General features: G+C 38.1%; 1 protein-coding gene across 1 annotated transcript in view; it reads right to left on the bottom strand.

Moving 5' to 3' along the window:
- Positions 1–10,516, bottom strand: part of AGMO (alkylglycerol monooxygenase) — a 123,038-nt gene extending 112,522 nt beyond the window's left edge. The window contains exons 1-3 of the mRNA XM_009576967.1: positions 10,386–10,516; positions 7,549–7,700; positions 2,727–2,830 (exon numbers count right to left, since the gene is read on the bottom strand). Of these exons, the coding sequence (XP_009575262.1) occupies positions 2,727–2,830; positions 7,549–7,700; positions 10,386–10,516 (387 nt within the window). The remainder of the gene's footprint in view (positions 1–2,726; positions 2,831–7,548; positions 7,701–10,385) is intronic.
- Positions 10,517–12,073: the final 1,557 nt, after the last annotated feature.

The following is a 12,073-nucleotide window of genomic DNA, read 5'->3' as shown; positions in this document are numbered from 1 at the left end:
CGGGCTGCCGAGGGGCGGCGGGGTCGCTGCCGACAGCTAGTGCACGTGGGCTATACTTCTGTGAGGATTCTGCAGGAGTTAAAGTTAAGGATACAAAAAAAACCCCATCCCTTACAGATCCCAGACCTGGCAGACTCCTCAGTAGATAAGAAGTGAACTCTGTGACTCTGTGCTGAAAAGAACAGTGTTAGCTATTCCCTTTCCAGATTTATATACAGATGTTTCCACTGCTTTTGAACCAACAAGGCATAATTCAACCCTTTATCTAAACGTATCGTCTAAAGCTATCAAATTATTATGGATCTATTATTTGCAATCAAATCTTACCCTTGGAGGAAAGTTAAGAACTGGTACTCATAGAATTAAATCATAGCTTTTCAAGGTGTATATGTTACTTTCTCCTTTCACAATTACACTTTAACCAAGTGTTTTATCAGAAGCAAAGATTTATATAGCATTAGCTTGCTGATTTCTTCTTAAAAATGAATATACATTTTTTTCCACATCTTTTTCCCACAAAATGGGCTTCAAAACCATCTCTCAGTCTTAACAGTAGGTCTGCTTCACTATGGCCCCTCCACTGGAGTAACAGAAACACTGTGTGTGCAAACGACGTGAAGCGATACACATTTGGTTCCAAGTTCAGGATTACATCTCACACCACTGATTGTACTTCAAGCATGTTTTTCTCTTCTCTTTCATTTCACATCTTTTCAATCAGCTCGAGCACAACCCACACAGATTAATACGCTGATTTATTTATCTTATAACGTTTAACTTAAAACACATACAGAGCTGGCAGCAGAACAGTCCCACAATCCCACATCATCCACCGCAACTTTCTCACAGCCTCTACAAAACTTCATGTCAAACTGCATTCAACAGTACACATTCAGCAACATCAGATCACTCTCAGAGAGTAACTAAAGGCTTCACTGAGTTTCAGCTTCGAGGCAGATGCATCCATGGGGTTCTGGACAAGGCTGGCAGGTCAAAAAAATAGCAGTGCTATAAGAAATAGCAAGAAATGTGTTCATGCACAGTAAGGCTTTGGAGAAAGAAAACTGGCACACCTCTGAAAAGTTCTAGGGGGAGGTAAACCAATATTTACATTAATCAAATGTCTTGGCTAATACCAAATATTTGGTGGAAAAAACACCGCGCACAAAAATACTATGGATTCCTAGGTTGACTTCCCTTTGCTCAAAGCAAATGAATTTTAAATGTACATATATTATTTGCCAAGTGATACCAGTGTGGTCCTAAGGATGGTCTTCAGAATCTAAGGCGGCCAGACATCTTGGCCTTCCTGAATATTTTATGCTCTCTGAGGTATCATCCTCAAAACCACGCAGGCAGGCAAAGTGCTCATGCACACACCCATATGCACACACAGGCTTTTTGTCTTTTCTGAATTATTGTTTTTGTTAAGCATTTGCACATATGGTCCCAATGGGTAAATGTGCAAAGGTTAAATCTTTAACATGGCAGTATTTACATAGGAAGCAGAGCTGTGACAGAGATGCATCTCTTCCACTATTGTTCATTATGGCCATTTGAATTTGAGGCACTCCTACTAGATTAGATGACTATTTTCTGAATAAAGAAAGAACAACAATTTACAGAAAAGACTTTAAGAAACAAAATGAATAGTATCTGTTTCACAATTTCCAGAAGAACTAGTCATTTTTTTGGAACCTAGCACTTTAACTCATCTAACATCATGGGCTTGAAACAGTTATGAACAACAGGCGAAGTCCATGCTCAGTTATGTGAGCATAAATCCAAACTTTTACTGAAGTTAATGGAGTTACACTGGATTTGCTTGTGTGAGCACACACTCTTGGCTTTGAGTCATTTGCTCATAGGCTAGTTGTAGAGATTGCCAGAGGACTACGGCTTTCCTCCACCACCAGTATTATACCATTAGAGAAGAGCATTTATATGTTTAATATATACAAAAATACATTGAATATTGCTTTTGAACTCTAATTCTGAAAATTCAAATTTTGAAGTTATTATTCTTTTTTAAAAAACAACCAACCAACCAAGCTACAATCTGAGTTAAAAAAGTCAGAAGAGAACATGAGAGTGCAACTGAGGAAATCAGCAGTTATCCTGGGTCCAAAACTAAACACTAAATAGTATGTTACATTTATGAATGAATTTGGAAATACACATTTTTAAATCTATAAATGAGTACTCAATTTATATTGCATGTGTACACAGCTTACCATTTAAAAGAAATTCTATCTGAAATAACACCAGGTGAAAGTAGTACTTACTGGAGTACTGACAGATGACATGAATGAGCAGAGACAAATACATTTGCATGTCCAAAGCAATCTTTAGTAATGATTTCTCTCCCTGCTTTTTTCAGGTATTCTAGAGTAGTTACGCTATACTGTGATCTTTTCCTGTACTTACGCATGAATAACTGAATTAAAAAAAATTGTCCCATTTTACTCAAAAAGTTATGAAAATATAAATGCAGGGCTATAATTAGCCTTCTTAACTGCTGTATCTCTTTTCAAGTTTGCTGTAAAAACATTAATAAATGTATTTTTAAGCTTATGATTTTCAGATTCTTCAGTTTCAACTTCCGCGCTTTCAGTGTCAAACATCTTAAATAATTTATATGTTTTTCTTCGAAGGGAAATAAACACTATGTTTTCACTTTTACTAAATCTCATTGATATTAATTTGTCAAATCTTGTGCAACTTACCCAGGAGGTGTATTTCTGCAGTACAGATTGTCTCAAGGCTGTGAATAAGTTGTAGTCTTCAGAACTATGATGTACTTGGTGCGCTGCCCACAGTATATTAACCTCTGCAAAACACATAATTTCTAATGAGGTATGTACTAGAGAACAAAGCAACATTTGTTTCCCAAGGCCTTTTTTCTTAAGCTAAAAGCAACTAATCTCCCAACACATACTTTGCTATTTTACCATAGTATAGCAGGTAATGAAACCTAATGTTCAGAGCTGAGTTTGGGTAGGCTGGGTTAAATGTCAGTAAGTGGACACAAGTCAATGCAACTTTCGTGCTGAGGAAGGCAAGGCCGTGGCAGGAGCTAAAATCATTGCTGGAAGAGCAGAAGGATGTGCGAGATGAGCATTAAACAGCCAGAAAGCCTGAGCTGAGTCCTGATGACATGAGTCAGTAGGGAGCTCTGTTACAGGGTTCAGAGGGACAAGGACTGAGGATGCTTTCAAGGCCTGCATTTGTTTACTGAAGTTACATTTCAAGACTAGAAGGGGACAAAAAATGTTCCAAAAAATCTTACGCTTCAAATTTAAACAACTTAACTGGTGTCTGCTGTTATGCTTACAGTTTTCTGGAACACGTAAATCTTCAAGCCCACTTGTTCCACAGACCACAAAGCACAGCCACTGCCTGCCCACTAGCGACAAATGGAAAAACAAATGGTTGCTTGCTGGGAACTCCGGATCTAGCCAAAGGAGAGCAGTGGCTCTATTGTGTTACAGTTCAAAAAAAGCTGCTGGAATAAGGGCAAAACCAGTGTCAGCCATGTCCTCTGAAGGCATGACACCTCTAATGCACCGCAGTGAAGACAACTTCAAAATCCTGATTGTATTTCAAGGCACTTTCTCATTAAGGTCAGATCTGGGTGGCCCCTCTGTACTGTATATTGATATCTGGAGAGTCCTAAGTGGGAGGCTAAGATAGAAATGTTCATGGCCATCAGATGTATAGCTACGAAGATGACCTTAATAACAGCAAAATGAGAAAGTGAGTGGTTAATGCAGCCCAAATAATGCCTGTTTAGCATAAACCTAAATTTAAGGTCACATGTATTTCAAGGGATGAAGTATACACAAAGCCTCAGCTGATTACAGAAATTAAAAGTTAACTGGCTGTCTGCCAGCTGCACACTCCTGTCGCCACTGACTTGTTTCACCAGAGCAACTGCAGAAGTGCCTTTGGCAGATATTAGAATCACATTCACAGAATGATCTTATAATGTGTATTTAAAGTCCTGAAATTATCTGGTGCCAAGGTTACATCAAATAGTTTAGGTCTGGTGATTAACATGTACCTGCAATGTAAAGTAATGCCAAAAAATCGTCTTAATGAATCTCAAGGTGTCTTCACCATTTCAGGGGACTAGATAGTCTTGTAACAGGAGGTAACAGTCTTGTATGCTAGAAACTGAGAATTTTAAATCTAATGAATTTTGACTGTTTGGTAATTTACAGGACAACATCATTTTTTCATGACCTCTAAGTCCCTGAAAATCCTTACAATTGCTGAACTAAAACTGTAATTTCAACTACCATAAAACACTTAACGCTCAATCTGAGAATTCTTCCTTCTTTAAATGCATTTGTTCCTGAAGGAATAAGTGTTTGCTATATCAAGAATTAGTGATCTCTCCCTCAAAAAAAAAAACAAACCAAAACCAACAACATCTTAATGCATCTCTGCCTAATGAGCTCACTAGGAGATGAATTATTCAGGTGAGCTTCAGTACTCAATAATAATTTGTATTTGAAACGTTTCCCAAGACCTTGACAGAAGCTAAATGAGTGAACAAAGCATCTGAAAAGGTGGAGGTTAAAGACCTGTCTCCTTAGTTGTTTTAAAAGCATTTACTTCCTATCACAAACTGTGTGTAACACAAGCCTCCACTCAATGAAGTACAGCTGTACAAACAGGGTACAGTAACTAGATCTTGCTTCTTTCCCTCAGTCATTTTTCAGCATTGTGAAAAGTTCAAGGAAGGGAATCTATGATGATTTTTACAGTCTACTTTCATTGTAGTTAAGGTCAAATGGTTTTCAAAGTGAATTACTAAAAAGGCATTTTATTAGCATTCATTTTTCAGTTAAACTGCCTCTTACACTAACAAGAATATGGAATAAGGTAAATGAATATTGGTAAAATGTTAATCTTTCAGATGTGCGAGTCGGCTTAAATGATCTATCATTCAGAAATATACCACAGGAATATTAGGGACATAAGCAAACAATTCTGCCACAAGTAATTTAACTGCTAGAGCTATTTCTGACTACTTCTGTTACAGCTAAGTAAATTAAATTCTGCTCCTTAATCCTATTCTTGCTGACATCAATGGCACAGACTATGTTAAATTCCTTGGCAAAATAGGCAGAGTTGATGATCGGAAATAATTTTTGTCTTAAAAATTTATCTAAAGAAAGTGATCATCAATAACTTTTTATTTGAAGCAAAAGAATAATATCATGAATAAGTGTGAAATAGATCACCCCAAAACTCAGCCTGTAACCATTAGTACATTAAAAATATCACAATCATAATGCCTAAAAGACATCTCACAAATGTAAGAAACAGATCAAGCACTCTTCAAGAAATACAGCTGACTGCTCACCAACTATCCGCAACAGAAACCAAAATGTATGTGTCTATAGAATAGTTGTGGTTTCACTTTTTCATTCATAATGATGATAACTTGAAGCAAAAGGAGAAAAGTTATTTGAATGAGAACAAAATTATAAAAGACCCTCACATGCACTTTCTCATATGCATTATTACTTAATGACCAAAAAAGGGAGCAAGACCGAGATATGGCCAATTCCAACACAGTTTTTTTTAAAAGTCTGTGTAAAACCAGGAAGTATTACTGCATTTTGTAGACCTCACCAGTCAAATTCTCCTGTTAAGCCACAGGAAAAAAGTAGGTGATGGAATTTGAGAAGCCACCCAGACAATGCTCTAATCGAATTTTTGATGTTTTCTAAGTCAAATGTGATAGGTAAATATAATTTTAAAAATACATAACTGTAACACACATATGCACAAAAACGCTATTTTTGATTCAGGAGAATGAACATCATAGAATCACAGGATAATTCAGGCTGGAGAGAACTGCAGGAGGTCTCTAGTCCAACCTCCTGCTCATAGCGGGACCAGCTTTAAGTTCCTGAGTACTCCACCCGGTTGGGTCTTGGAAACCTTCTGCATCTTCTGCTACTATGAAGAACTCTCTCTAACGGAAGATAAAGGTGCCATTTCCATTTCATGTAGTTGTGAAGAAAGTTATACTAATTATAACCTAGCATAGCAAGGGCCTCCTTTCCTGGTGTGGCTTTCCCCAGGTTCCTGCTAATGGGTGGAGACCTGATGAGCTATTTGCATCTGGGGAAGAACAGAACAACTACATCTTATATTATTACCACCATTGTACAGAATCAATGAATATCTTCTGCCATCACCCGATATAAACTGTAAAAGAATCAGCATGTAACCCCAAAAGAGAATGAATGATGCCATGTAAATAGGTGAGGAAGGAAAGAAAATTGGTGCTACACAGGAATTGCTGGATGATGGATGGGTTATCATCTGGCCCTGTTTTCACTCTAGCTCTTTAAGTCTCCCTGAAGTTATCTCAGAGTCAGACCTGCAGTTGCTAAAATTAGTGGGCTCCAAGTGGTTGAAATGTCTTAATACTAATTCTAAAGGAAAATGAAGATTTGTCTTTTTTAGCATTAGTCCAATATATGAATTCTACTGATAGAAGAAAGAAAATGACAGGCTGAGAGAAGTGGCTTGGAGAAGAGGAGGCTTTGGGGAACTTAATAGTAGCCTGGCAGCACCAATGAAGCACCGGTTACCAAGAAGCTGGAGCCAGGCTTTTTGCAGCAGTCCCACTTTATCTTCTTTTCTGGGTTTTCCAAAAGGAAGAAAGATCAATGATGTTATCCTTCTTTTCCAATTCTTCCCTCCCTCCTGCTCCTAATTAATACATAAAATGTAACTATTTCACACACCATCACAATCATAGTGGTATGGTAACCAATGATTCTACTTAGCCTTAGTTTTTTTCTATTTCAAATTCATTTTTTGGCACTAATCAAATTCCTTTCTATGAGACCCAAAGATAGATCCAATGCCTGGGCCATATTTCACTACTTCTGAAGTATTTCTTTCGTGGTAGTAGAAACTGGTCATTGTGCACATAAGATTTCTCTTTAAGAATATATAATGCGGAAAGTTCATAATGAGAGTTTGTTGTTGTTCATTTCTGTAGCTTTCAGTGATTTCCACAGCCCAACACATTTTTATTAACAACAGGAGAAAATATGTGTGCCAAAAAAACCTGTAGTCATTTCAAGGAGTGATGTCAATGAAAACGACCATTTTACACAGTACTCAAAATCAGTGAAATGCTAAAGATTTGATGAACCTTTAGCAAATAAAAAAGATTAGATAGACCTTTTAATTAAAAGGGGGCAATTTCTTTTCACACAGGTTTATAAGACCTGGATCTAAAGTAAAGTGGAAAAAAAATACAGATGATTTAGAAATATGTCCATATGATGAGTAAAGTTTACATTCTCTTTCAGTCAACGCCGACTGTAGCTAGGAGAACAGGTGAGTTTCCCCTCAGCGTCTACTTGAATTTAAACAAAACCTTCAGTTTGACTATGCTTGCCATCTCTTACAAGATTAGATACCTTCAGTATTCAGCAAGGAACTGAACTACAATTTACCTAGCTAGAAACTTAGAAGATAGCGAAATCACATTTACTGCGTCACGATTACCACATGACGATGAACTCCGCAAAGCCAAGCATGTGGCAAGAAACCCCTCACCCACGGCGTGGTCCCTGCTGACCCCAGGGTGGAAACTGCTGCTTCCTAGAGCAGCTGTAACCTGCAGCGCTTCAGAGGCAGGTACTCTCTGCTGCGTTCGCCTACAAGCAATAGAAAAGGGATCATCTCATGGGTCTACTTCTCTCCAGTCACGATCAGTAGAAAACCCAGGACGACTGAGGAAACAAAAATGGCCTGGAGGGTAAATCTTCCAGTCATTCCTTTTCTATGCATTTCAACCCTCCCTACAAAGATAAAACAGAGAAGAATACATAGGATTTAAATAATTTCTCCACTAAACTATCAGCTTTTCTTATTGACAAAACAACTGTTTGATTACTTACTACCTTCCTGCCTTGTTCTAATTGATCTGTTCTGTTGATGCTTCTGAAATGTTTGAATAAATCTCTTCTCATACAGGGCTTTTTCAAGGAGTCTCATTCCCTGCTGGATTCTACATTTGCATTGGATGAACAACGACTGAGACAGAGCAGCACTTAAGTTTTGTTACTGGGAGGGACAACTACCAGATTTTTTCAACAAAAGTTGGCTAAGAAACTGTATTTTGGGACCCAGAGGGGATGCCTTTATTAAAATTGGGAAGTCACCCTAGAATCCATTCCACCTCACATGAAAACAGAAATCTACCTACACAGATTAGTTATCATCTCCACAACAGAGGTAGATAGGATCTGTACATGACTCTCCTGTTCAAGTCTGTTGTGGTGTAGTCCCTCTTTTGTTACTCTTCTGATCCAACTTTGCTTTATGTTTTTTGTTTTAGTGTTGTTCAATAAGAGTTGCAAGATAGGTTATATGCCAAAAGCCTCTGCTTCCTTCTTATTAGAAATATAATTCTTATAGGAACAAATTCTTTCCTCAGTTACATTAGCGTAAGCGTAGGGCTGTATGGGTTTAATGAGAACAGGATTAGATCCAAGGAATTTATCTGGAAGACTGTATTATATACACCACACACAAAGAAGCGTGTATACAGGGAAATGCACACTCTTTTGTTTGTTGTTTTTTTTTTAATAAGACACATTTTTCTTACATTGTGGCCTTGGCTACAGTGAGTGTTAGCAGTTTGTATTCTCAGGATGATCACATACGTAAATCAAAAGACTAGCTGTAAGGAGATATGAGTTCAAGTGGTGAATTAGACTTGATTCACTATAGAGTTTCAAAGAATCTTCTCAATTTTCTTCTTCCGCACATTTTTATTGAGAAGCACCTAGCTGTGCACATACCTGACACAGAACAGTTCTCAGCATTTAGAAAGTAGGAGTTCCACTACTGTTTAGAATAATAGGAAAAACAGACTACATTAGCCTTTGCTCCCAGAGTTTGTGTGTCAGGAGAAGTGGAACAACTCAGAAACACCTCTTCAGCCTCAGCACTATCTCGTCCTCTTTGGTCATTTTGCAGTGAAATATATTGCGGTACCCAGGTAATTCCAGGATAGGCAATCATACAGCATGTCACACAGCCAGTGTCAAACAGAAAATAATGCTACCTTGAGACACTCTGAAACCTACATAGTTGCAATTCAGCAGCTTAATTAGGAAATTTCACTAGGTGTTCAGCATCTGATCCTTCCGTGATGCGAGATGTGCTTTTTCTGTGCTTTGTTCAGTATTATCTCTGTTTTTCAGCCCTCTTCTTAAATTACTGTATGCGGTCAGCAAACTATTTAGTGAGTGGGCTAACTTATAATCAAGTAATACATGCTATATGGTCCCATGGCTTACAAGCCAAAAATTGGAGCAACCTTCTACAAAACCTGCCTCCAGAATCTGTCCACAAGCCAAAACCTCCTGCTTGATCTGCTGCCATACCAGTTGAAAACACAAAACTGCTCCCACACAAAAATATCCACAATAAAATCTGCAAAACTTAAGATGCAGAATGGTCTAGGGAAACGTGGGAAGAATCAAGACAAGCCAAAGTATTACATATGCTACCCAGAACAAACAACAGGCCAGATCATATCCCTGCTTAGCAAAAATCTGGGAGGACTGTGAATTATACTCAGATACACTTCTGGATCTGTAAAATATTTAAGATATCACGTGGTTAGGAAAGCAGAGCTTGGCCAGGTCAAAAATAATGGTCCTTTCAACCCATAGGTGCCCTATGTTATTTCTTGGCATCCTCATAAGCATAGGATACCAATGGAAAGGCTAGAAAAAGCCACAGTGTTCCTGAAGACTCAGTCTCTTCTAGTAGGAGTAGTTCCCTCAGAAGCTAAGCTGCATGGATCAAACTTCATGCAATTTAGTTACATCAATGTAAACTATATCAATGTAAACAAGAGTAAGAGTCTCAGTTAATTACATGAGGACAGTCCTAACCCACAGCCTGCGAGCTTTTCATACAGGTGCCGGGAACTGAACAGTCTCTTTCCACACATGCCATGGAAAACCACAAAGGTATAAAGTTTATTAGGTAAGGATTCAGAAATTAATTCACAGTGACTCAATCTCTGACTTCACTCATAGATTTAATAGAAAATGAATATACATTCCTTCGTGAGGAAAGATATTGAGAAGATAAATGATCCAAAGCAATTTTAGCATGCAAATGTTGGGTTTGGACACTTCCACAAAGACAAATAGGAAAAATTCAGAAGATGAAAGAAACATACAGAAGGAATTAAGTTTTAGTAACGTGTATATATGTAACCTCTGAAAATAGTGGAATATTTGGCATGTCTTTCAGTACACAGCAGGTCTCTCACACAAATTCTGCTATAGCAACTTGCTTGACCAACCTGTTTCTCACACCTTCCTGAACCCAATTGTTCAAGTTCTCTAGTTGCCGGGAGCAATTCTGCAGCTGGTTGAAGTTTTGTTTGCCTGAGTTCTGGATGATTCTCTGTAACAAAGACCTGAGCCTCTGGGTCGCGAGGAACCATGGCGGCAGCAGCTGTTACACAATGACTTGTCTCTTTTGTGGGTGTATAAGGCTTGACTCGGGTACCCTGTTTTCCAGTTTTTCTGGCTTTCATATGAGACTCTTTAGCTCTAAGAGTCTGAAAACAGCTCTGATTTGTACCAAAAAGTAAATTGGTGCCGTGGCAGCTTCAAGGATAACTAAATCATAGCACAAAATGCTGTTTGTGAACCCAGTCCCAAGCCATGTCAAGCACTTCCCAGCATAAGTCCAGTATTTGGCCCAAGTTCTTCAATCACCTTTTCTTCAGTGAGGGTTCCTACTGGTTATAGCAAGGTTCATCCACCTTACAGCCTCACAACCTCTTGAGTGACACAGTATATGTTAGCTTCTGCAGCTCATTGATGTAGCAATTTTTTGCAGCACTTAGCTCTTTCTGCACCTTTTTTACTACAAAGAGGACCATATGGCTCATTAATTGCACAAGTATAAATCAACCTGTTGATGAAATTAGATTTATATATTATAATAAAAACCTGCAACAAATTTCTGTGTAAAGGAGAAGATCCTCAGCAGCTGGTGCAAAGTGACTTCTATAGACCTGTGCCACTTTATACAAGCTGCAGACTTGACTTAAGCCTCTCCAAATATGGCCGATTACAGAACTGGCAATCTTTAGTTCTGAGCATTTGCCAACCTGTATAATATAACTTGGTGTTACTGAATACTGATGTCAAACTGTGGTATAAATGTGTGAAACACATTAACTGTGACCAAATTAGCACTCTACTCCTTAGCTTGATGATAAAGAGAACTGAGACTAAATTAAATAAATGCTTTTTAAAAAAAAAAAAGTTACTTCAGAGAACCTACTTTTTTTTTTACTTCAATTCTTTTCTTTTTTTTTTTTTTTTACTTCCCCAAAAGCGTCTTAGCCACTGAAATGTTGGCTTATGCAATTTGAGAACGTATTCATCTTGGAGGATCTTAGAAAGAAACTGCTGGAATGAAATGGGAAAAAAAAGAAGATAATTCTCCTTTTGTTTTTTGGTGGGGGGGTGTGGGTGGGAGTTCTCACTCTCCTCTATTCTGGGCTGTCTCTGCAAAAGATTGATGTCTGGTGTCACCGTTAGGAAGTGCAAACTGTTCAGCTTCATTGCAATCTATGTCCTCATCCTCTTGCTCTGCAGGATACCACATACTTTGGCAGGCAATATTCAGATGGGAAGCACTTTAATGGCAAGAATGGATGCCAGTGAAACCTTTTCCCACAATGTTCAAAACTCCGAATGTGCATACGCTAAAGCAACATAAAGCTGCGGGATATTAGGAAGAAAACAATAACTGATACTAACTCAGCCATATTAATCTTACTTTTTGCCCCTCAGAACAATACATTCAAAGAATGCTAGGGAAATACACACACGCGCGCACGTACGCAAAAACAAAAAAGAAACAAAAAAAAAAGATGAACTGGAATGAATTAAAGTCCTCCAACTCAAAGGCATAAATGTACTTTTTCAAAAGAAATATCCATGGCCCCTTCACAATTTTTACCTTGTTGGTCAAATTCCTGCAT

The sequence above is a fragment of the Fulmarus glacialis genome, unplaced genomic scaffold (genome assembly GCF_000690835.1).
Source record: "Fulmarus glacialis isolate BGI_N327 unplaced genomic scaffold, ASM69083v1 scaffold5464, whole genome shotgun sequence".
Taxonomy (NCBI): domain Eukaryota; kingdom Metazoa; phylum Chordata; class Aves; order Procellariiformes; family Procellariidae; genus Fulmarus; species Fulmarus glacialis.
This window is presented reverse-complemented; position numbering and strand designations above follow the sequence as displayed.